This window comes from Solanum verrucosum, unplaced genomic scaffold (assembly GCF_900185275.1).
Source record: "Solanum verrucosum unplaced genomic scaffold, falcon-dt-bn FXZP01000103.1, whole genome shotgun sequence".
Taxonomy (NCBI): domain Eukaryota; kingdom Viridiplantae; phylum Streptophyta; class Magnoliopsida; order Solanales; family Solanaceae; genus Solanum; species Solanum verrucosum.
In genome coordinates, this window is record NW_026020048.1 from 607,295 (window position 1) to 633,387 (window position 26,093).

At 30.1% G+C, this 26,093-nt stretch overlaps 2 protein-coding genes across 3 annotated transcripts in view; one reads left to right on the plus strand and one right to left on the minus strand.

Annotated features, from left to right (window-relative positions):
• Window positions 1-26,093, plus strand: part of LOC125822764 (protein NUCLEAR FUSION DEFECTIVE 6, mitochondrial-like) — a 286,093-nt gene that overhangs the window by 69,360 nt on the left and 190,640 nt on the right. The gene's annotated exons all lie outside the window — the stretch shown is intronic.
• On the minus strand, window positions 16,161-16,703 carry LOC125822903 (ethylene-responsive transcription factor ERF098-like). The gene has a single exon (XM_049502366.1). It carries the CDS (start codon window positions 16,701-16,703, stop codon window positions 16,161-16,163), a length of 543 nt encoding a protein of 180 aa, XP_049358323.1.

Below are 26,093 nucleotides of genomic sequence, written 5' to 3' on the forward strand. Positions count from 1 at the left end.
TATTAAAAAGAGTCGTTTTTGCCTTTTACCTCCAAGAAAACCATCAACGAATTTCTTGACAAATAAAAAGCTCAAAACAATCAGATTTTCATCTTCACCCATGAAAATCAAATTTTTGGCCATAGAGATTTCAAGAAACTAACTCGAGAATCTCAAGAAAGGTTTTCTTGATTTTTTACCCTCAAGCTAGGGTTTCAAGGATTCTAATCAAGTTCTTCTTCAAGATTCTTCAAGAATCTTGTTCTTCTAGGTATGTAAGGCTATCATAGTGTTGGACTAGTTCGTCCTCACGCCCTACCTCTACTTTCAGATCAGTAAAAGAGTAATCTAAGATACTTTCCCTAGATTTGAGTATTCTTGAGATAAGTTGATTTTGGATTCTTGAATTCACATTTCTTTTAAAAGTTATATTCCTAATTATCGAATAGTTATATTGTTATTGAGATCCTTCATATCATGAATCATAACTCTTGAATTCATAATTCAAATTCAAGAGAGAGTTAAGAGTAGAGTTCAAGAAAGTCTTTGAGTTCAATTGTGAATCCTTTGAGATCAACTATCGATTTGAACTAAGTTTTGAGGAAGTAAGTCAGAGAATGAGAAGAGTCACATACATGAGTTTCATAATGTTATGTAGACCTACGAGTCAAGTCGTTCATGCCCATAAATTCCGCATGAACTCCAGAAGTTGAGTATCTTTGAGAGGAGTAGTATCTTCAAGTTCTAAGTCTTGAGTATTGAGTTCCTAATCCCCTTTGAGATTATATTTCTAAGCATGGGACTATTACATGTTACCCATAAAGTCTTTGAGTTGAATTGTTCATCCCCATAATTCAGCATGAATCCTATAAGTCGAGCAGTCTTGAGAAGAGAAGTATCTTTGAGTCCTTGAGTTGAGTCGTTCATGCTCATAATTCCGCACGAACCCTTTGAGTTGAGCATTCTTGAAATTAGTAGTATCATTGAAGTTCTTGAGTTCCAAGTATTTGAGTTCTATCTATGGTTATTGAAAACCTTGCATTGAGTAGCTCATGTACATAATTTGGTATGAACCATATTTTAAGAAGTCTTTTACAAACGTTTTAACTTTGTTTTAAGAATTAAGTTTTGAGTTCAGTAAAGAGTAAAGAGTAAAGTTTGAAGTCCTTTTCTTCAAAAGTATATGGGGACTAAGTATTCCCAAAGAGTTTATAAATGTTTTCACATTTAAATAAGAACGGAAACTGAGATTTCCAAAGGGCCTTCGGGCTAGTTTTCAGAAAAGAGTAATAGCTTTCTAAATAAAGCAAGCAGGGAAACTGAGATTTCCAAGATAGCCTTTGAGCAAAGTTTTTGAGCAATTATCTCAAATCAGCAGAAAAAAGTATGTTTTTAAAACATAAGAGCTAGTATATTTTGGGAGTAGTATTGAGCACCGATATGGGGGAGAGTTCAGACAACTCACAGCCCCCATAAACCATGTAGCCATCATGGGTAGAAAAGGGTCATACTTTTTAGATGAACCTTTTTCACATAGACTAGTGGATCCATTAGTAGTTCAGGTCCTATACCTTTGGCCGGGTATAGGATGCGCTGGCAGCGTGAGGTAAATCGCTATATCATCACTATAGCTCTTATATGATGGTTGTCGGTTAGAGAAACTCCCACAAAAGTTATTGTATTTTTATATACATCAATTTATTGTATTTTTATATACATCAATTTATTGTATTTTTATATACATTTCAGAGTTATGTTGTATCCTTGCATACACACAGATTTGACAGCATGTTTTTAACCAGTTTGTTTCTTTATATTGCACTTATTTTAAATTGCTTTATATTGAAATGAGTTCAGTCATATTTAGTTGAGTATTCAAAGTTGAGTATCCAGAGTTGAGTATCCAGAGTCGAATATCATATCTTTGAGTCGAATATCATATCCTTGAGTTGAGTATCTAATCTCGGAGTTAAGTATCTTATCCTTGAGTACTTCTGAGTTGAGTAAGTTTTAGTAGTTTTGAGTACCCTTGAGTATTCCTTGAGTTGAGTAAGTTTGAGAAGAGGTAAGTATGTTTCATTTCTATCAAGTTTCAAGCTTATGTTTATGTTTTAGAATTCCTCTTACATGCTCGTACATTCCACGTACTGAGCCATTTGGCCTGCATCTTCTCATGATGCAGACACAGGTATTCAAGATCATCAACAGGAGCTTCGTTGATACATTCGAGAGTTCGAGTTAGCTATGGTGAGCCTCCTTGTTTTCGGAGGATTTCATTTACCTTTCAGTTATATCAGTTGTTAGGATGTCGTGGGTCTTATCCCGATTTCCATCTTTATCAGTTAGAGGCTTCATAGATAGTCAGTATAGTTGAGAAGTCTGTATCATTTATTTTATTAAATGTTTTAAAGACTAAAGTTGTCTTTTTATGGCGAGTTGTATACATTTTATTATATAGAGTTTTGTTTGGACTTAAAGTTTGTATTTAAGTTTTATGAACTTTTATTTCAGTTTTTAAGTTTTGTATGCTTGAATCAGTTTTCCGCTTGTAGTCAGCCAGGATGAGGGTTCGCTTGGGGACCAGGAATGGTCTTCGAGTGCCGGCCACGTCCAGGGTGTAGGCTCGGGTCATGACAGTGTGTCTCAAAGATTTTGGGCATAGGCTGGAAGTACTTATGCATTTTCCCTAATTTATATAATAAATACATTACATGTTAGGAAAAACAACTTCTCTTCCTTCTTGTTTATCTTTCACGCAAGATATTTATCTTTCATTCTCATTTTACATTAATTTTTTATCGCATTTTTATTTGAAACTTTCTCTTTAATATTTGTTGAATTTTATATATCTAGGAACATGGGCCCTTTTTGAAAAATAAATAAATTATTATTGGTGAGGTCAAAATTGAGTTCATCAAAATGGAAAGACTTAACTTTGATTGCTGGTTGTTGATCCTTCGGGTCACGAGGTACCAATCCACCTCTCCTCATAACATCCAAATAGAATTCTTAAAGTACCGTTAGCGGAGAAGCAAAATTGCTAGGTTTGGAAGATGGCGTGATATCATTGGTCTAATTGGGATTAATATTATTATTATTATCATCATCACTATTAGTCTTAGGATTAACCTTTTCGATGTTATATTCATTTATCGTTGGAAAATTAGTTTTGATTTTAGGGTCGTGATACATCCTTACAGCCTTATCATAAGTTGAAATAGCTTGTTTTGGTGTATCAAATGTCCCAACTCAGAATGTGTGTTTGCTGGATGGGCTCTGTAATCTTAGTTGAGTACCTCTCCAATGGCCTCTTGCTTACACCTCTGTATCACAACTCATTAGGAAGTACAACCATCATCACCACACCCGCATTGATGTTTTCTCTCTTTACCAACTCGAAAAATAGAAGGATTTGTTTTTGTATAGAAAAGATTCAATGAGTGAAAAAAGAAAATTAGGGAGTGATTTATGTAGCCACTCTGATGAGGATATGTCTGGTCCTCTAATTAATTACATGTCATTTGAGTTGTTTTAGAAATACATTTAAATGGCTTGAAAATGAAAAAATAAAATGAAATGCTTTTCAAATTCATTATTTTTTACGCTACATGTATGTATTTCTGGGTGATATTTATTAGGAAAAATTACTAGAATATTCAATTTAAGACTTTAATTTACATAATGTTAATTTACTCTTTTTATCTACAATATTATCATTTTAATTACAAACCTGACAACTTAATAAATATACATATCTTTATACGATTTTTTTACCTATTTTTTAGCTTAGTGGGCTGATTTTATGTGTTTCATAATTTATTTTTTTTACTTTTTTTTATTTTCAATCACAACTATAATTGGTTACATTATTTTTGCCTTTTTTTTTTTCTCTTTCTTACTTAATAAAATTACACTTCTAATTTTATTTTTTCTTTCTCTTCAATTACGTTTTTTTTTACTTTTAGAATAATATAATGATAAAAAAAAAAGAAAGATATAGAATGGTATAAACTTCTTGTTTTTCTTGATATTATTTAAGTGCAAAATTGGTAATATATGGTGGTAAAATTATGAAATAGAATAGTATAAACATGTTGTTTTTCTTGATATAAGTTATCCACAGAATAATATATATATATATATATATATATATATATATGGAAATTAGGATATGGAATGGCATAAACATGTGTTTTTTGGATATAAATCTTTTAATATTGTATACATTATGGTGACAATTTGGTGTACATTACAATTTTTGACATATCGTATTTACTTTGGAATTCTCAATGACAATTATAGTTGAATATGATTTTTTTACTTAAAGATCCTATTTTTTAGGATGCACGTTTCTTTCTCTCATTTTTTTGGTTGATTTTTTCAATTATAATGCTGATTTTTTGGGGGAGAATTTATTGCCTAATTAATAGGATTTCTATCATTTAACACATTCCTTATTTGATACAATTACTCTTGAATTTGTTCTTTTCTCTCTCCATTTTCGTTTCAATTCTTTTACAAAAAAAAATACCAATTTAAGTTCCATTATATAAGTACCAATATATGCAAAGTAATAAAAAAAAAACATTTGCATACCCTAATAATAACCATTTGCATACCACAATAATTATTTATGCATAATAATTTGTATTTCAATAATTGAATTCTTTTAGGTAATATTGTAAAAAAGGAAAATATGAAATCTTATTATGGTGTCAATTGATGTAAATATGATTTCACTATGTATTTTTTTATTTGTAAATACAATTTTACTAGTATATAAATTGATTCTTTAAAACGGTATACATTGTGGTATAGAACTTGAAATTACACTAAAAGTATATGACACTATTTACGAATAACTTTAAAAATTTATAATATAAAAAATGTACCATATAATAATACTAACATTTGTACTATATAATATACCAACAATTATTGAATTCTACCTCATATCAAAATTGTACCATATAATATACCAATAATTATTGAATTCTACCCTATATAATATACCAATTTAGTTGATATTTCGTGCCTTTTTTTTCCAAATGACATTTAATACCACAAGGAAAACCAACATAAATAATAGAACTAATTACATCATATGATTAAATATGATTCTGAAAAAAATGTTTAATAAACAACCAATACAATTCAAATCCGTTAATAACATTCAATTAGATTATGAAAAAAAAGTGTTATAAAAATAATAAAAAAAATTAACTCAACAATGCTAATCCTCATATGGATATTTGGTACAAGTTTTGATATTTGATTTTTTTTTAAAAAAAAAAGGTATTTGCGTCATATATCACTCCTTCAATCTTGAAATCCACATACCTTCCTGCAATACATTTTTTTAAAAAATATTAAAGAACCTACTAAACAACCATTATAACAATCAAATTTGAAATACACATTCATATTTTTTTTACATCACCAAAAAAAAAGTTATATACGAAATGGTGTATAATATGGTTAAACATTAGTGTCCACTTCATTATTCTTATAATGAAATTCGAACACCAACTTATAACCAACTATATATATAACATTGATTTATGAAGATTGATAAAATTGAACATGATTATATGTTACAATCCAACGGTGCATATGATTATATGATTAAGGTGTACATTATGGTGACAATTTGGTGTACCTTTCAATCTAATATATAATGTATGATATACACCAAACATTTACACCACAAACTAACCAAAATTAAGTAATTTATTTATATAATAAATTTCATTAAATAAACAATTAAATGCATAATACCATTATATAATATCAATTTTTTAAAAATTTACACATTAATTATAGTGTACTTGAATGGTGTACATTATGGTGTATAATTTAATATGATAAATAATACATATTTTAAACCAATATTACACTATGATCTTACCAAGAATTTTATCAAATTATTTTGGATAACCAAATTAATTAAAAAGTGAGTACATTACTATTTAACATTGATTTTCATATTAATATTGTCATTAAACAGTGGTAAATTTATAGAATTTGAGTTATATTAGGTGTTAATCTTGGTTTTGATTATATTTGCAATCCTACAATTCATAATACCATAATCTACAAATCATACGAAATGTTCGTTTTAACAATTATACAAATAACATTAGTTCCATGAATGATTCATCAAAATCAATTTACAAATAATAAAATTTTCATGATTAACCACAACAAAAAAGCCTTAAAAAGTGATTTTTCAGCCACTGAAACATTTATTTATTTATTTTTGAAAAATTAAACTATATAATCTTACAAAAATAAATCGGAAGTAATTTTTAAAAAATGATGCATACCGGTGATATCTCATATTTGTCGTGCTGAATTAAAACAGACACGTTCTTGCTTTCAACCATTGAAACGACTTTAAACAGGAGATAACGACTTTATTTTTGGTTACAATACGTTGTTTTGAGATATGAGAGAGAAATATTAAGTAATGAATATTTGTGGAAGGTAACTGAATTAGAGTAAATTAAGAAATTAATATCTTATTTAATATTGAATGATGCGTTGCTTCTTCTTTTTTTTACCATTTTTTTAAATTTATTTTTATTTTATTTTATTTTATAAAGATTCTATTGCTATGTTGGTGTAAAGTCAAACTATTGTTATATAGAGGTTATTTAGGTGCTTAAATTGTATAGTTAAGTTTTTTACCCTATTTATTAATGTACTTGGCAAATACTCCTTCTGGTCTAGATTAAGTGAATTGTTGAGATTTTTCTCGTAGTTTAGAATAAGTAGAATTTTTAATGTTCAAGAGAATGATTTAGATTTTTTTAAATCCTATTTACCCTTTGTTTTAATGAGGTTCTTTAACTCTTTTTTTTTTTGAAAAAAAGTTTTAAAACATTTTTTTAGTATAATACTTTGGGAATAATTAAAAGGGTAATAGTGTAAAAGTAGCATTTACTAATTTATGTCCTTAAATATTTTTTTTAAGAAATATGTCAAACTCCAACAATTCACATAATATAGATTAAAGTAATTTAAAAAATAATTTATAATAAATTAAGTTATTTTTCAAAAAAAAAATAATAATTTTTCCATTGAACCAAAAATACTCTTAGTTAAGCAATAGTTTTATGTTTTATATTGATAGGTGTAGATTGGTACATTCATAATTAATTTGGAAATAATTCAACAAAACCAACAAATAATTGTTCTTTTAAAAATAAAATCCTAGGATTAAATAAAATAAGGCATTGTTAATCGAAAGGAAATCCATTACATTACTTGTCAATTACATACATGATAAAATAAAATTAGTTAGTTGAATCAAAATTCCTAATACCCACAACCAAAAAAATCTTTAAAATGCATAATTTAGTTAACATAAATAATTTTAAATTGATATCGTTATACTGCATTTTTTGCATATCAATTACATTGGCCCAAAGAAATCAAATATAATGATGCAAGCATGGCGTGACAATCTTTAAATAGTCAATTTAAATAGCATTCAAAAATTCAATTGGAAAAAATAATTATTGAATGATTGACTAATATAGTCATTACTCTAACTAATTACATAAAAGCAAAGATTACGTGAATTTTGAATTGGGAAATTCTCTTCACCAAAAAATATAGCCAGACACGATTGGTGCATTCACTGGCATAGTGATCGTCCTCACCACATTTGTAGCAACCGCCACCACCACCTCGGCACCACGACCACGACCACGACGGTCATCACCGCTGGAGTATTTACTACCTCCAGAGCCATTGCCAACACTCTGGGTACACTCCCTAGAAAAGTGGCCACTTTTCTAGGGAGTGTACCCAGAGTGAAGCTATGGCAGCGGAGGTGGTAGATACTCCGACGGTGATGGACGAGGCGGTGGTGGCTGTGGTGGTGGTGGCAGAGATGGTGGTGGAGGCTGCTACAAGTGTGGTTAGGACAATCATTATGCCTGTGAATGCACCAATGGTGATCATTGATCGTGACTTGTCCTGACTGCTACTAAAAAAAATTAATTGAAGGAATTTTTGTATATAGAGAAGACTCAGTGAGTGTAAAAAGAAGAGAAGTGTGATTTATATAGCTGATTTTCAAAGGGATACATTTAATTTGGTCCATTAATTATTAATTACATTTGGAATGAATTATTGACTAATAATAAATTCCTAATAAATATAGTCAATACTCTTAAGATTACGTGAATTTTAACTAGGAAAATTCTCTTAAGGTCCACTAAGTAATTTACTTATCAAAAAGAATATTTCATTAATCATAAGTTTATAATCAGTCAACAAGATTTGAAGGTAAGTGAATCACAAAAAGGGAAATTTATTAGTTTAGTTACAACTTATATAATGTTTGGAAACAATAATTTATTTAAGAAAATAAGTAAAGGTGACATGTGGTGTAAATGTGTAATTACCTTGTACCTTCGAGTTTTCTTTTCTCCATTTTTTCAATTTCTTGCTTGAATTATTGATATATGACATAAATTAAATCTAATGGCTAAGATTTAATTTATCAAAGTAAATCTTTAATCATAATTTATATAATAAATATATTACATGTTAGGAAAAACAATTTCTCTTCCTTCTTGTTTATCTTTCACGCAAGATATTTATCTTTCATTCTCATTTTACATTAATTTTTTATCGCATTTTTATTTGAAACTATCTTTAATATTTGTTGAATTTTATATACCTAGGAACATGGGGGCCTTTTGAAAAATAAATAAATTATATTGATACAAAATTAGAAAAGAGTTGAACTTATTTAAATTTGATATAAAATATTTAATTACTCTAATTTGTACTTTTTTTTGTGTGGTACTTTCTTTTGTATTTGTCGATGTCAGTTAATATGCTTCTCTTTTATATATGGATGCAGGTCAATCTGACTGAATCACGTTAAATTTGAAACATTAAAATAGATTTTGAATATGTTAAATCATTGAACGAACTAGACTTGTGTTCAAGGGATTATATCCTACCTCTGATAATATGATCAATACACAATTAAGGAAAACTAATTACACACGGCTCCCTCATCTTTTGGCTTCCCGATATATTGAACAATGCAATCAAATAAAATTTTATCCAACTAAGTGTTATACCCCATTTTAATCGGGTCAAATAGTATACAACATATTGGTGATTTCTAAATTAATTAAATAACTTAAAGATTCGCCAACTAATTAGGGCACCTAATATGGTTAAATAATGTCTAAAGTTAACTCCATTTTAAGGTCTTACTAAACATAAGATTATAGGTAAGGGTTCAACATGGGCGGCTCTAAGGCTTGGCCAGTGAGGCCATTGCCTTAGGCCTCACAAATTTGAAGGCCCCAAATTTGTTTAAATTATTATTATTAATTTGATTATATATTAATATAATTTATATAAATAAAATTGTTATTGTATATTTTTTATTATTATTTATTTGAGAGTATTTTTTACCAATAAGTTCATAAATTCTCATAATCTCTTCACTCATTAGTTGATATATTTGTTTTAACTTTCAATTTTAAATTTTATTCTTTTTATATAGGAACTAAGTTATATATCTTGATAACATAATGAATTTTTTTCAATTTTTTCTTAGACTACGTGAACATAAAAACATTCATGCACAAATTTCCTTTTCGTTTTAATTTAATATATTATATGAAAATTTTATAATTTGTTTTAGATATTCACGTGCTACTTAATGAAATGAATTATATCATTTAAATTGATCTGAAATTTGGATATTTTTGTTAGTATCCATGCTCAAAACTTCAACTATTAAGTTATGTATGTTCTTTTCTTTTTCTTATTTGTGATGATAGCCAAATTAAAATTACAATTTGAGTTTTGAAGCTTAACATCGATAATCCATCACTTTTATTTTTTGTACTCTTCTGCCTCTTTTTTTTTTTTTTTTTGTGTAAAAATTGATATTTTTTGTCTTAAATGATTAATCTATTGTGTAGAAAATAGATTTTCTTGTTAATGTAGAAATTTTATAAAATAAATTTAAGGACCTCTTAATATGATTTTGCCTTAGGCCACGAGATTTGTTGAGCCGCCCCTGAGGTTCAACTAATCTAAAGGAAAGGTATTAAGTATCCTTTAAGATCCATTAAAAATGGCTAACCGACTGGACTTGACTAATTATATATTTTGTATTAAAGCTAAATATTAGAAAACTTTGAAGTCGATGATTGAAACAATATTTTATAAAGGTTTTTTTTTTATTTTTGTTGAAAGTGAACTGAAGCCAAAAGGATTTTATATTTGTAAAACTTTTATTTGTTTGAAACAAGAAAACCCATTTGAACTTAAGAAGAGATTGAAAACTTTTATCAAAACTAAAGCATGAGAAGTAGTAAAAGAAAAATAAATAAAAAAGGGTGAACTTGACTGATTTCAAAGAACTTCTTTATCATAAAAGAAAAGGCGTTGGTAAATTATATCTAAAATGCAAAGTAACTGATTTGAAGAGTAAGGCAGACCGAGTTTCAACTAATATACTACAACTCTTCATATTATGTTATTTAACAAATTCTAAGCTATTCGAGAAAATTAATTGTAACTAGAATTCTCAAAGCATAAAACTTCATACACAATAAATAACAAATGTAAATAACACGTAGGTAGTTAAGAGTAAATAAAAACACATAACAGATACGCAAAACTTATTTAACAAAGAATAGAGAAAGGAATATTGTCAGTCACTTCCTCCTAATCCGTAGTTCATTTATGTTCGGATGGAGTTTCTAGGAAGCGAGATCCCCAAACAAAGACGCAGATGCACGTTTAACGTCTCGTGGTGACATCGAGTCTTAAAATGAGACTCTTCGACTTCGGTGGTTTACATGCCAAACAAAGAATAGAACATGAAAAGTAAGAGAGTGATTTAATTCTCAAAAGTGTATTTTAAGTAAGTAGACAAAGCTACAACAAATAATTTAAAAATTAAGCAACTCCATACCATTCATAACACAACACAATGTTTTTGAACACGCACAGAATCAATTACTACTTCAACAACCTAATGTTTAACTTTATGCAAATAATTAACAGAACAATCTTTTAGCTAACAGATTTCGACAAATATTTAAGAGTTTAGAACTCCTTTTTTTTAATGATTAAACATAATGTTGTGCTGCAATAATAGTTTAAGTACGCATGATTCATAATAGTATTTCTAAAATTAATACCAACTTTCAAACTAGAACTATTACAGAGAATTAAACAGGAACTTATATGTATTACTTATAAAATTCAAACAAAGCAAACAGACTAATGTAACCTTCATAGTTTCCATACATCAATAAATCCTAACATCACTGCCATGGCTGAAATAAGGGGCGAAATCTGGAGAGAACAGGAAAGGAGGAAAAATATAAGGAAGTAAGAAACGTTAAATAAAGTAACGACAATCATCTTAAAGAGGACGACAATGAAATAAAGTAACGACAATCATCAATACTAAGATTCTTATAAAAGACAAAAAAAAAAAAAAATACAACGAAGAAGACATAATTAAATTTCTAAATTAATACATTACTTCTATCATCGGAAGATGTATGAGAAATGCAAAAAGATTTATGTATCACTCCTTGATTTTCCATCCAAAAATCTAAAAGGGAAATTAAACAATTTCTTTTGATAACTATGATGCATGCAATACTTGATAACAAATGTGGACCGTTTAACTTGCTCCCTAGCGGAGCAAGCCTGGGTTCAAGATTGAGCTCATAGTGGAAATTCTCGTTATTTATATTAGGATTTTCTAGGTTATCCTCATTTGACATTGAAAAATTAAGTTGGGCTTTAGGGCCGCGATACATCCTCGCCGTCTTATCACATGCTCTTGCTTCCTCTTCTTTCGTATCAAAGGTCCCAAGCCATGCACGTACCTTCTGGATGGGGTTTGTAATATCATCTTTGTGCTTCCCCTTTGGCTTCTTCCTTACACCCCTATATCGAACCTCAATTTGTTATAGTCGTTGTCTTCATAGTTGTAACGTTGTTTTCTCTCTCTGCCATTTGAAAATATTGAATGAATTTTATTTGAAAATACAAAAGGAATATTTTGTATATAGAGAGACTCAATGAGTTAAATAAAAGTCTGGTTCATATAGTCGTTTGGCAGGGGGATACATTTTCTCTAGTAATGAATTTACAAGACATTTGAGTTGTTTTAGCAAAATAGATTGTACATATAATTAAGTTGCTTGAAAACAACATTTGTGACTTTTCTAAATAAAATAGTAGGAATAATGAATCTCATTCCAAGCTCATTACTCGTTAGGTTACCAGTAAATATTTTGGGGTGATATTTTTTAATTTATTTGTCAAATAAAAAATAGGTAATAAATACTAAATTGCCATATTTTTCAAAACAAAAAAAAATCATCCTTGAACCAAATACATTCTTAGTTAAGCAATATTTTTATGTTTTATTTTGATAGGTGTGAATGATATATTCACATTTAATTTAATTTTATCTCTTAATACATGACTAACATTATAAAATTGCATGTTTTATTGAGTATCTTTTTCTATTTTTCCAACGGACAACGCCCCACCCACCCTCATCAAATAAAGGGAAAAAATATATAATTTTTTCCTTCTTGTTTTTTAAATGTTTACTCAAGTTAATAAAATAAGGAGATCGAAAAAAGAGTTTGAAAGATTTTTTGGGGAAACACTAATTCATTTACAAATATTGAATTTCATTTTGCATTTTGTATTTGATAGGTTAAAACAAAATAAGATTTGTAAAAAAAAAAAAAACAAGTTTTGTAAAATTACAAGTAATATTTTTTAATAATAAAAAATCTTGACTATGTACAAGTAGACTATTATTATGCATTTCCTAATTCAATTTTGAGGATTACATTTCCATTGCGTTTGTTCTACTTGATGGTGTTACCTTCTTTCTTACTTATTTGTTTTAGTTGCAAAATGATTTTTATAATTAAAAGAGGTGATTTTCTTTTTCTTTTAGGATTAAAAGAGTTGAGTACTATAGTTAATCTTGTGGTGACTTTAATAGTTGTTTGTCTGGTTAACTATATGACTATTAATTTTTTTTGATGATCTAAAATTCAATAAAAATAAATAAGAGTTTACTACCTTAAGATGAAACTAAAAGACGAATTACAACCTCCAAAGGTTGGACCATAAAAATTCATCGAAATATAATTCTATATAATATAAAAACAAAAGACAGAAAAATGATACATTGAAGAAGACATAATTAAGTTTCTAAATTATTAGCATTTTTCGAAGTTATCCTCATTTGTCGGCGGGAAATTAAGCTTGGCTTTAGGGTACTCGTGATACATCCTTCATGTATTTTCCTTTTCCGATTTTATGTTATTTTTATTTGAAACTTTCTCTTTTTAACATTTATCCTTCATGTATTTTCCTTTTCCGATCAAACAACCAAACAAAAATTCATCTAACAAAATTTGGAAGCGGCAGAAAAATAGAATGAAAGACGATAGAAATTATCTAAATTAATATTACAGAGGATACATATACAAATACTGAAATGGTACAACATGCCACATTCCTATTTACAAAAACATTTTTTTAAAAATATTGTGAAAAATCCAAAATGCAATAGGATAAAGAGTATTGTGAACAAGAAAAAATACAATATATTTATTAGAATTTTTTCCTTATAGAAACCATCCACCCAGACTTTCACCTTCTATAATAATGGAGGCATGCGATCTTCGATCACATGTTTCCTGGTGGTGCAAGGCTGAGCTCAAGATTTGGAGGCTCAGCACTAGCGGTTCGAGGCTGAACGGGGCCAACACCCATGAAATCTAGAGTCTCCTTTTGGCTGCTCATCTTTGGAAGAGGGAGAATGCTTTATATAGATGGCTCTAAAGAAAAATATATAAATTATTTTAAAATTAGAGTCATTTTGATGTTATGTGGAGAGTGACACATACATATTTGTATCTTTCAGCTTTTCTGAAACTACATGTCCGGCTGTCTTCTTCTATTTTACTACATGCCACACCATCCTCCACAAAAAAAGATAGCTAAAAAAATTTCCTTTGGTTATTTGTCCTTTTTGTTCTTAGAAAAATCATCAAAATGTCCTTAAATAGTATGAAATTAAATTAAAATGGTTTCCATAATACTTAAGTCCAAATATATTTTTATTATGATTTAATTAGATCAAAATCTCCTTTTTCTTGATAAAAATATTGTGAAAAATCCAAAATGCAATAGGATAAAGAGTATTGTGAAAAAGAAAAAATACAATATATTTATTAGCCAAAAAAATTATATTTTTTTTACCCAATTAAGTAATAATCGTTAATTAAGTTAGCGCCGTAAATTACATACTATATATAAGATAAATATAACCGTTATTTCAGTTTAATAAAGTGTATATGTTGTTTTACGTTGTCGTTTTTTGATCAGTATATAGATCATATCTTTTTAGTTATGCATGCGCGTATTACGACCAAGAACTTATTATTATATCATATAGAGGCGGAGCTATGTGGGGATTCGTGAGTTCGGGCGAACCCACAAGCTTTTTCGTAGACTCTATTTGTAATAAAAATTTTATAAATATATATGCATAGTAACTTGTGAACTCCTAATAAAATTGGTTGACAGCTCAATGTAAGAAAGGATCGTGAAAATGTTTTTCATTTCCTTTTTAAAAGGAAACATCTTTTGCTATATTTTTCTCTTCTGTCATAAAATTTAAAAATCCCAAACTCCTATTCATGACTCTGCCTATGATTACCATAATAAGCTAACATAAATTATCAGCTCTGTTTGTTTAGTTTTAATTTTTTTTTTTTTAGAAATAATGCAATAGCCAACAAATATAATTGATTTTTAGAAATAAAACTCTAGGGTTAAGTGAAATATGACTTGTTAAAAAGCTTACGACATGTTAATAGAAAGGGAATCCATTACTTCCTACAATTTGAATAATTTTCTTCCTACTAATACGTGATAGTCCTTTTTAATCATTCGCTATATATATTGAGGCTGGTTCGTCAAATAAAACTTTTCATCATTTATATCATTAATCCCAATTGAATCAGCGTCATTTAGCACTTCGTACCATGTAATATCGTAATTTCTCTCGACGATAACGATAGATTTGTTTATATTTTTAATTGTTGTTAATAGAAGGAACAAAACTATTCTCTTTGCTTAATTAAAGGTTAAATGGGGAATCGAATACCACAAGGACTAAAATCATAATAGGACCATATCATATGGACGAAAACAATTATTTTCCCTATTTATAATTATCATATCAAGAAGACGAGTTTAATTAGGCATTACAGGAATATTAACAAACATGTCTTACATTGCTTAGGAATCAAAGACGAGATTAAGGGAAATAGATGAAAAAATGTCTATTAAAAGTGGATGTATTGAGCAATTAAGCAATATTTTTTCTTTTGTGAATATAATAATCAGTAATTGACTAATCAACCTATATATCAACACATGCTTACCATTAGTACCAATGGTACGTAGTGTAATTGTACTAATGTTTGCAATCAACCTAATAAGTCATGAGATTAAATAAAGAATAAAATTTCCAATCCCTTTCAATTCACTCAAGTCTATATCACAGAAGACATTAATTCATCAAATAAATAGTTGCTTCAAAATTCAATAATAAATCTCATCTATGCACATCATAAAAGTTACTTCCTCTATTCAATTTTATGTGAGTTAAGCTAACTGTTATTGTTTAGGGTCAATTAATTTTTCTTTTTCTGTATACAATTTTCTCAAATATTTAAAAGAATATTTTGAATCATAATTAACTATGATTATTTGTATTTTTTTTTTTTGTATAGTTTTAAAATACATAAATTTTATTTTAAATTTTTAAAAAATAATTAACTACTTAGATTTTATCACATTATTCATTCACAAAACACACACTTTTCATGAGAATTCAAGAAAACACTTGAGTACTTAGTATAGTATGACAAAATTAAGCCCATGTACTCTACGTGTTACTTCCTTATGTCTTTTCCGTTTCCAATCGAACAACCAAACAAAAATTCATCCAACAGAAATAGAAATTTCTAAATTCATATTACATGAGATCATACACAAGAAATGATTACAACATGCCAAATTTTTACTCTCAAAAATAAAAAATACAGAGTGCATCGCTATTTGTTTTACATGCTACCTGGCGGTGCAAGAGTGAGCTCAAGATTGAGAGGCTCGGTATTGTTAGCATCGATGATCTCTGGGTCCGGAAGTATCACTCCTTCTCTCATTAAAGCCTCTAATAAGCTTCTATCTCGCACCATTGACATCATAACAGAAGCTCCAGTAATCGTTGTAAAACGACGAAACTCCTGATCAGAACTCTGATTTGGCATCAAAGAAGATGATGCAGAAGTACTGTTGTTGGCATAATTGATCATGACATCCTTACGATTAAGCTTTTGAAGATAATTTCTGGTTCTTTTGATGTCATTATGATTAGTTATTGGAGGAAAATTAATGACTGTCCGTGGGCCGAGATGCTGTCGGGCAGCTGCATCATAAGCCCTAGCAGCTTCCTCCGCTGTATCAAAGGTTCCAAGCCACACAAATCTTCTCTGGCTGATAACTTTGATCTCAGCTATGTAGCTCCCTGTGGGAAGCTTCCTCACACCCTTGTAACGCATTTCACCGGAGGGAACTGCAACGTTGATATTATTGTTTTTTGCCATCTTAAAAATAAATAAAAATACAAGAAGAAATAGAAAAGAGTGAGTTATATTTGTTATTTTATTATTTTTTTTGTGAAGAGAAGAATGAGTGAACAAAGAAGGAAGAAGGGGAGTGATTTGTATAGACGTCTCTCAAGAAAAAAAAAATTGTATGTGAATAGAAGAATGGGTGAGTAAACAAGAAAAAAGAAAAGTGATTTATATAGACACTTTCAAGGATTTTTTTTTTTGTGAATAGAGAAGGAAAAGGAGGAGTGGTTTATATAGATAATTTTCAAGGGATTTGTGAGTTGTTTTGGAAAACAACTTTTAAAACAAGCGGAATTTTCATCTTACGTGGAGAGTGGTAAATATACATTTGTATCTTTCTACTCTTGTGAAACTGCGTGTCCAATTGTCTTTTTCTATTTCATAACGGGCCACGTCCCAACCCCTCACAAAAAAACTAAAATCTTTTCCTTTGGCTATTTAATTCGTCCCTTTTATTCTTCCAAAAATGATTTAAATATTCTTAAATTTTGAATACACAATTAAATAAAAATATCTTTCTTCAATGTTTGATTCAAAAATATTTTTTCATTTTGTAGTCGATAGGTTAAAAGCAAGGTTTTATCGATTTAATATTTTTCAGAAATAGAATATTTAGTTTATGCGTAAGTAATCTACGTATTATACGTACACGAAAAATATAACCGTTAATTTAGTTGGCGCCGTAAATTAATCGTTATTTTAGTTTAATAAAAAGTATGTCATTTTGCGTTGTTATTATATAATGGCAAAAGTATTCATTACCCCCTGAACTTGAAGCTTTTTATACGGTGTACACCTAAACTAAATTTCGTTTTAATTACCCCCCGAACTTGTTTATTCCTCCGTCGCGTACACCTTTATTGTCCACCTGGCGTAGAAATTGACAACACACTCTACTAGACGCGTGAGGAAGTGATATTTTGCCACATCATAACGCTACAACGGTAAAAAAAACGTAAAATCTTCATTTTTCTTTAATATTTGGCATATTTTAAACGAAAAATAGGGCAAAATGTAAATTAAAAATAAAGGAAACAAAGATTAACACTTACTTGGTAAGAATTTCAAACAAATTTGAAATTTAATTGACCAACTTCACGTCTAGAAAAATCCAAATCCAAAAATAACTTTTAAACAATGAATAAATTTAAGAAGAACTATCCAATGAATAAATATTATTCCCAACAATAAAAGTCTTGTGCTGGCATTTAATCTGAGTTCTCCGGTACTAAATATTATTTGTTGAAGATTTTCGGGTTTAGTTCAGAAGTTTTAGTGAGAAGTTTAGTCCGGAAGTTTTAGTGAGAAGTTAGTCCGAAGTTTAGGTGAGAAGCTAGGTGAGAAGGTTTGATATTTATTTTTGCCATATTAATTTATCTAGGTGGCTATTATTTATCCAGGTGAAAATCCACGTCACCATTTTTGTCAAATGTCTCGCGCGTGTAGTCACAATAGGAGCAGGTGGACAATAAAGGTGTACGCGACGGAGGAATAAACAATTTCGGGGGTAATTAAACGAAATTTAGTTTAGGTGTACACCGTATAAAAAGCTTCAAGTTTAAGGGGTAATGAGTACTTTTGCCTTATATAATTAATAGACTATATATTTCTTTTTAGGTCATACATGCACATATCAGAAAATAGTTAACTAAACGACTAAAAACGTGATTTATATATTATAATAAGCTAACATAAATTATTAATTGTGCTTGTTATATTTTAAAAAAAGTTTTAGGAATAATGCAATAGCCAACAAATAATTGATTTTTTATATAAAAAAATGCAAGGGTCAAATAAAATAAGATGAAATAAAAACATGTTAATGAAAGGAAATTCATTACTTATCAATCATAAACATGAAAACATAATCTTAATTTAGACAAATTTTCAAAAATCGACAAGATTTTTTTTTTAAGACTACATAATTTTATAAATAGAAACAATTTTGTATTGATATATTTATATACAAAATACATTTAACTACAATTTTTGGCATATCAATTACAATCATACATACAAACCAAATATACTTTTAATTAAATAGTTATCTGAAAAGCCGTTTTGAAAAAATAATTATTCCACAATTAACTAATGGGTAGTTATTACTCTAACTATTTACTAGTTACCTAAAAGCTAATATTACGTACGTGAATTTTGACAAGAGAATTCTCTTCAAGTTCACCATTTTTACTAACCAAAAATTGTTTTGATGGTAAGTAAATCACTAAAAATGAAATTTATTAGTCTAATTACAACACAATCTTTAGTAACAATGATTTATTAGTCCACTTATGGAATTATATTGATATTATTGATTTAAAAATAAGAAAGGTGACACGTGAAAGCTCATCAGTTGAAGTCGGCTACACCTTATTTGAAAAATTGAATTTTCTTAGCTGGTCATATGATAAAAATTTATTTTTGTAACTGATGTTATATGAGTGTATGTCTTTTTGTCTTTTTTATTCTTTCCAAATGGCAGATGTCGTTCTTACAAATTTAAGCAATATTTCTTTATATATATATATATATATATATATATATATATATTGTAACATCCGGCAATGTGAAATAATTGAAGAGGCTTAGAATTGGAAATTTTCATTTTTGGAAAGGATTTGAAAATCTGGAAAATTTTCGGCTAAGTATGGAAAAGGTGAGTTTTTAGCCAACTTTGATCAGTCGTAACTTCTAGCTCATGATGAGTTAGAAGTATTTCCAGTTATGGTTGCATAGCCCTCGGAACGATCTTTCCAACGCCGCCGAGTTTGCTCAAGTCCGAGTCCGTATGAGCGAGTTATGACCTTTGAAAGTTGGGCAGTTGACAAGGAAATCCGTCCGGGAATCATTAAGGGCATTTTGGTCTTTTCCCTAGCCTTTTATTTTGGTTATATAAATGTGTTAGGCTGATCATTTTGATCAGTTTTACCATTTTAAAAAGAAGTGAGAGTGAGGGTTTTGAGAGAAGAAGAAGAGAAGAAGAAGAGAAGAAGAGAAGAAGAGGAGATCAAGCAAGGAGATCATCGTGGATTTTCGTCGGGGGTGATCCCTATCAAGGTATGTGAGCTTTTAGTGTTGGGTGATCCTTTCCCCCACACACCTAACCCCTTTTATTCATTAAGAAAGGATTGGCTTTGTTGTTAAAGTTGTGAGTTGTTGTGGTTGAAGTTGTTAAAGTTGTTAGTTGTTGTTGTTGAAATTATAGTTGGTATTGTTGTTGATTGAAATGTTGAGATTCTTGATGATTTGGGACTTGTTTCCGGCTGGGGTTTTGAGTTGAATTCTATTGAATGTTGAGGGATTTTATGTTTCTAAGTGATTGGGGCTAGAACCTTTGAAGTTAAGAGGGTTTAGAGTTGGAAAAATGAAGGAGAAAAGTCGGGCTTCTTACATGAAACAAGTCCGTGTCGCGGACTTGTTCCCTCTGTGAACAAAATCTTCTCCGCGTCGCGGACAGGACGCGGACTCCATTGTTTTCAGAATTTATGTTCAAAGATTTCCTTAAGTTTGGCTGTCCTAAATCATTCCTAAACCTCATGAGGTCCTTCCAAACACCAATCAAGTCCTTGAACCCATAATCCAATTCAAGGTGAGTTAGGATCAAAGTCAGTGAAGTTAGTTTCCGATTCAAGTGAAGTCAAGCTTAGAAGTTAAGTAAGTCCAAGCAAGTCTTTAAAGCTTTTCAAGAGTCTTCATTAAACGTTTTAACTTCATTCTAAGGCTCAAGTTCCAAGTTAAGTATAGAGTTTCAAGTCAAGCAAAGAGTATAGAGTTTCAAGCTAAGTAAAGGGTTTCAAGTTTCAAGTTTAGTAAAGAGTAAAGAGCATATAGTTTCAAGTCGAGTAAAGAGTATCGAGTTTCGAGTTAAGTCAAGAGTCAAGAGTTGAGTTCGTTTCTCAAAAAGTAATTAGGGAACTAAGTATTTCCCAAGGAAGTTATAAGTGTTTTCACATCTAAGTTGAGAGGAAACAGAGATTTTCAAAAGAGTTTTGAGAAGTTTGAGCACTATCTCTTTTAAAAATAAAAGATGAGTTTTTCAAAAGAGTTTCTAAAATATGATTAGATATGACAAATCGAGTATGTCATCAATGTTTAAACAGTATGGTCTCTAGATATACCATCAATGTTTAAGCAGTATGAATATCCCGAGTCATCAATGATCATATAAAAAAAAATATGGTTTTGATTTGTTCTTTTTAGAAAGAGTTTTCAAGTGCCTTCGGGCTAAGTTTTGAGTAATTATCTCAACTAAAGAAAGATGTGTTTAAAACACTTATGAGCTAAAGTATTTTTGGGAGTAGTCTTGAGCACCGAGTTGGGGACACGAGTTCATATTAACTCAACTCTCCATAAGAACCATGTAGCCAAACATGGGATTTCTCGGATCATACTTTTTAGATGATCACGAAAGTTAAGCTAGTGGATCCATTAAGCAAAAGTTAAAGTAAGGTCCTATATCGATGGCAAGGTATAGGATGGTCCTTGGGCAACGTGAGGTAAAACGTTGTATCACCACTTAGTTTCATAGTGGTGGTTATCGGTTAGAGAAACTCCCACAGCAGTAAAAAGAGCTTGGTTCCTCGATAAGTTCTGCTTAGTATGGATGGGGGTATGGGACTTCATTCATGCATTGCACAAGTAGACTTTGAGAGGAAGCATGGTATTTTCATGATATTATAAATATGATTTTTACGTCATGTTTTAATAGTTTCAAAGGCTTTATATATTGCATGTGTCTCATTGTTTTATATTAAGTTCAGTTATTCTTGAGTTGTACAGAGCCAAGGTAAGTTCTCTTTTGTATCCCTTTTCAAGCTTAAGTTGTTTTTAGCGGTCCAGCTCGCATACTCGTACATTCCATGTACTGATGCCAGTTGGCCTGCATCGTTTTATGATGCAGACGCAGGTACCTAGGATCAGCATTCTGCACGCCGTTAATCCAGTTGAGCACTCTAGAGTCAGTGGTGAGCCTCCTTGCTTCCAGAGGGCTCAGTTATTTTGTTCTCGTAGTTTTGTTTATTAGGGTATTGCGGGGTCTGTCCCAACATCCATCTAAGTATTTTAGAGGCTTCATAGACAGTCAGTCAGTTAGTTTTGAGTCTCTTATCTACGTATATATGTAAGTATTCTATTTTGAGACTCGAGTTGCCTTTTTGGCCAGATATGTATCATTTAAGTTGTTTATGTCTCTGCATAGCATTGAGTTATTCTGTTGAGTAGGTTTCCGCTGAGTTAAGAAAGCCAGGCCAAGGGTTCGCCTGGGGCCAACAATGGTCTCCGGGTGCCGGTCCCGCCCAGGGTGTAGGCTCGGGGCGTGACATATATATATATATATATATATATATATATACTTTAAACGAGTATAACTTTTGATCAATAAAAAGTTATGGTGTGCACGGTATACCACATTACACTAGTGGATCCATTTAGTTGAGGCGTTCAATTCCCGACAAGTTATAGGACAAATCTGGCAGCGTGAGCGAGACGTTGTATCATCACATTAGCTCATAGTGATGGTTTTCGGTTAGAGAAACTCCCACATAATTATATTACTTTATATATATATATAAAGTTGTTATTGTATTTCTTTAACACATTGAAGTGCTACCTACTATTTTAAATGCTTTATATAAACTACATCTTTACTACTGTTTATTTCTGCATTGAGTTGAGTATTCATGAGTTAAGTAAAGCTGAGGTAAGTGTTTCTTTCAGTATTCATTTCAAGCTTTATGTCGTGTTTAGTTTTCCCCTCGCATGCTCGTACATTCAATATACTGATTCCATTTGGCCTGCATCATTTTATGATACAAATATAGGTAACCAAGATCAACATCCAACTCCTCGTTGATCTAGTCGAGCACTCAGAGTCAGTTGGTGAGCCTCATTGCTTTCTGGAGGATCCCTTTGGTTATGTTTTGTTTTATTGCTTTTGGCTACTTCAATTGTTAGGTTGATCGGGGGTCTTGTCCTGACGTCCCTCTTAGTATCTAGAGGCTTCATAAACAGTTAGATATGAGTTCTTTAGTCTTGATATTTCAGTTGTTTGATCTAAAGACATGAGTTGCCATTTTGGCTAAGTTGAATGTTATTTTCTAAACATTCTCAGTTTATCTATTCAGACAATTTATTTAAGATTGTATTTAAGTACATTTTATGTTGAGTAAGTCTTCCGCTGAGAGTCTAGGCAGGCCAATGGTTCGCTTGGGGCCAACAATGGTTCTCGAATGCCAGTCCCACCCAGGGTGTAGGCTCGGGGCGTGACAGTACAATCATATTTAAGTTGGAAATAATTCAACAAAACCAACAAATAATTGTTCTTTTAAAAATAAAAATTCTAAGATTAAATAAATTAAGCCATGTTAAAAGCTTATGACATTTTTAATCGAAAGGAAATCCATTACATTACTTGTCAATTATATACATGATAAAATAAAATTAGTTAGTTGAATCAGAATTCCTAATACCCACAACACAAAAAATCTTTAAAATGCATAATTTAGTTAACAGAAATAATTTTGAATTGATATGGTTATACTACATTTTTTGCATATCAATTACAATGGCCCAAAGAAATCAAATATAATGATGCAAGCATGGCGTGACAATATTTAAATAGTCATTTTAAATAGCATCCAAAAATTCAATTGGAAAAATAAATGATTTACTAATATAGTCATTACTCTAACTATTTACATAAAAGCAAAGATTGCGTGAATTTTGATTTGGGAAGTTCTCTTCTACTAGTTTACTTGCCAAAACATATAGCCAGACACAATTGGTGCAATCACTGGCATAATGACCGTCCTCACCACATTTGTAGCAACCACCACCACCACCTCGGCCACCACCACCACCACGACGACCATCACCGTCGGTGTATCTACCACCTCCATCGCCATCGCCTTCAGTCTGGGTACACTCCCTAGCAAAGTGGCTACTTTGCTAGGTACCCAGAGTGAAGGCTATGGCGGTGGAGGTGGTAGACACTTCGACGGTGATGGACGAGGCGGTGGTGGTGGCGGCTGCTTCAAATGTGGGGAGGATGATCACTATGCCTGTGAATGCACCAATGGTGGTCATTGATCACGACTTGAAGTCCTGACGCTACTAAAAATAAAATTAACTGAAGGAATTTTTGTATGTACAGATGACTCAATGAGTGAAAAAGAAGAGGAAGAGTGATTTATATAGTCTTTTCTCAAAGGGATACATTAAATTTGGTCAACTAATTATTAATTAAATTTAGAAAAAATAATTATTGAATTATTGACTAATAATATATATAGTCAATACCATTAACTATTTAGCTATAAGTTAAGATTACGTGAATTTTGACTGGAAAAATTCTCTTATGGTTCACTAAGTTTACTTATCAAAAATAATATTTTCATTAATCATAAGTCCATAATTAATCAATAGGCATAATACATAAATGTTCCCTTTAACTTTGCTTCATTTTACGTTTATGTTCTCCAACTTTGGATATGCACAAGTAGACACTTAAATTTGTATAAAGTTGAACAAGTAAACACATGAGTCTTACATGGCACAATACACGTAGGACACCACGTAGGACAAAAAATGACATGTAGGATGCCATGTAGGACATGTGTGTCTATTTGTTCAATTTTATACAAGTTTAAGTGTCTACTTGTGCATACCCAAAGTTGAAAGACATAAATGTGATTTGAAGCCAAGTTAAAGGGCATATTTATGTATTATGCCAAATCAATAATACTCAAAGGTAAGTGAATCACTATAAGGGAAATTTATTAGTTTAGCTACAACATATATATTATTCAATAACAATAAAAAATTTTTAAAAATAAGTAACGTGACATGTAGTGTAATTACCTTGTATCTTCGAGTTCTTTTTTGGACCAAATTTCTCTCGTTTTTTCAATTTCTTGCTTGGATTATTGACATATGACATAAATTAAATGTAATGACTAATATTTAATTTATCAAAGTAATTTCTTAATCATAATTTATATGATAAATACATTATATGTTAGGAAAAGTAATTTATCTCCCTTCTTGTTTGTCACTCACGCAGGATATTTATCCTTCTTTCTCATTTTAAGTTAATTTTTTATTGTATTTTTATTTTTTAACTTTCTCTTTAACATTTATTAAATTTTAACTATCCAGGAAGGAACATAGGTCATTTTTTAAATAAAAAATAAATAAATTATAATAATATAAAATTAGAAAATAAATGGACTTATTTTAATTTGATATAGAGTATCTAATTACTCTAATTTTGTACTTTTTTGTGTTTGGTACTTGATTTTGCATTTGTTGGTGTCAATTAATATGCTCCTCTTTTAGTTATGTATGTAGGTCAAGATGATTGAATCACGTTAAATCTGAAACATTAAGGTGAATTTTGAATATGTTAAATCATTGAACCAACTCTAATGCGCTTTTATATATATCCTACCTCTGTTTTACTTAATAGATGCACAATTATAAAGAAAATAAACTACACACGGCCCCTTCATCTTTTCCCTTGTCAATAGAACAATGCAACCAAATACAAATTCATTCAAGTGAGATTCTTATAAAAGAAAGAAAAAAAATACAACAAAGTAAACATAATTAAGAATCTAAATTAATATAACATTACTTCTATCATCTTGAGAAATAAGAAAAAATCTTTGTATTATTTTTTGCCCTTGCCAAAATCTAAAAGGGAAATTAAACTATTTCTCTTATTAACTGTGATGCATGGGATACTTGATAACAAATGTGGACAGTTTCACATGCTCCCTGAGGGAGCAAGGGTGAATTCAAGATTGAGCTCATGATGAAGATTTTCATCAATATTATTAGGATGTTCTAGGTTATCCTCATTTGATGTCGGAAAATTAAGTTTGGTATTAGGGTCGCGATACATGCTTGCCGTATTATCATATGCTCCTGCTTCTTCTTTCGTATTAAGGATTCCAACAAGACACGTACCTTTTTGACAGGATTTGTAATATCAGTTTAGTACTTCCCCTTTGGCCTCTTTCTCACACCCATATATCGGACCTCAATTAGGGTTACAACTGTCGTCAAATTGACTATCCCGACATACATGGAAACCAAATCTTTTAAGAGAGTTAAACAATGAAATATAAATCACGATAAAACTTCGGTTAGAAAATCTGATATCTCCAAAATAAATATTCAATGGCTAGTGCTTTTACAATAAGTTAGTTGTAACATCTTGCAAGTTGAAATAACTAGGAAGAAGCTAATAATTGGAAATAGTCATTTTTGGAAAGAATGAAAATCTGAAAATTTTGTTAAGTTAGAATAAGTTGAGTTTTGGTCAAGTTCAAATTATCATAACTTCTAGATCAGGATGAG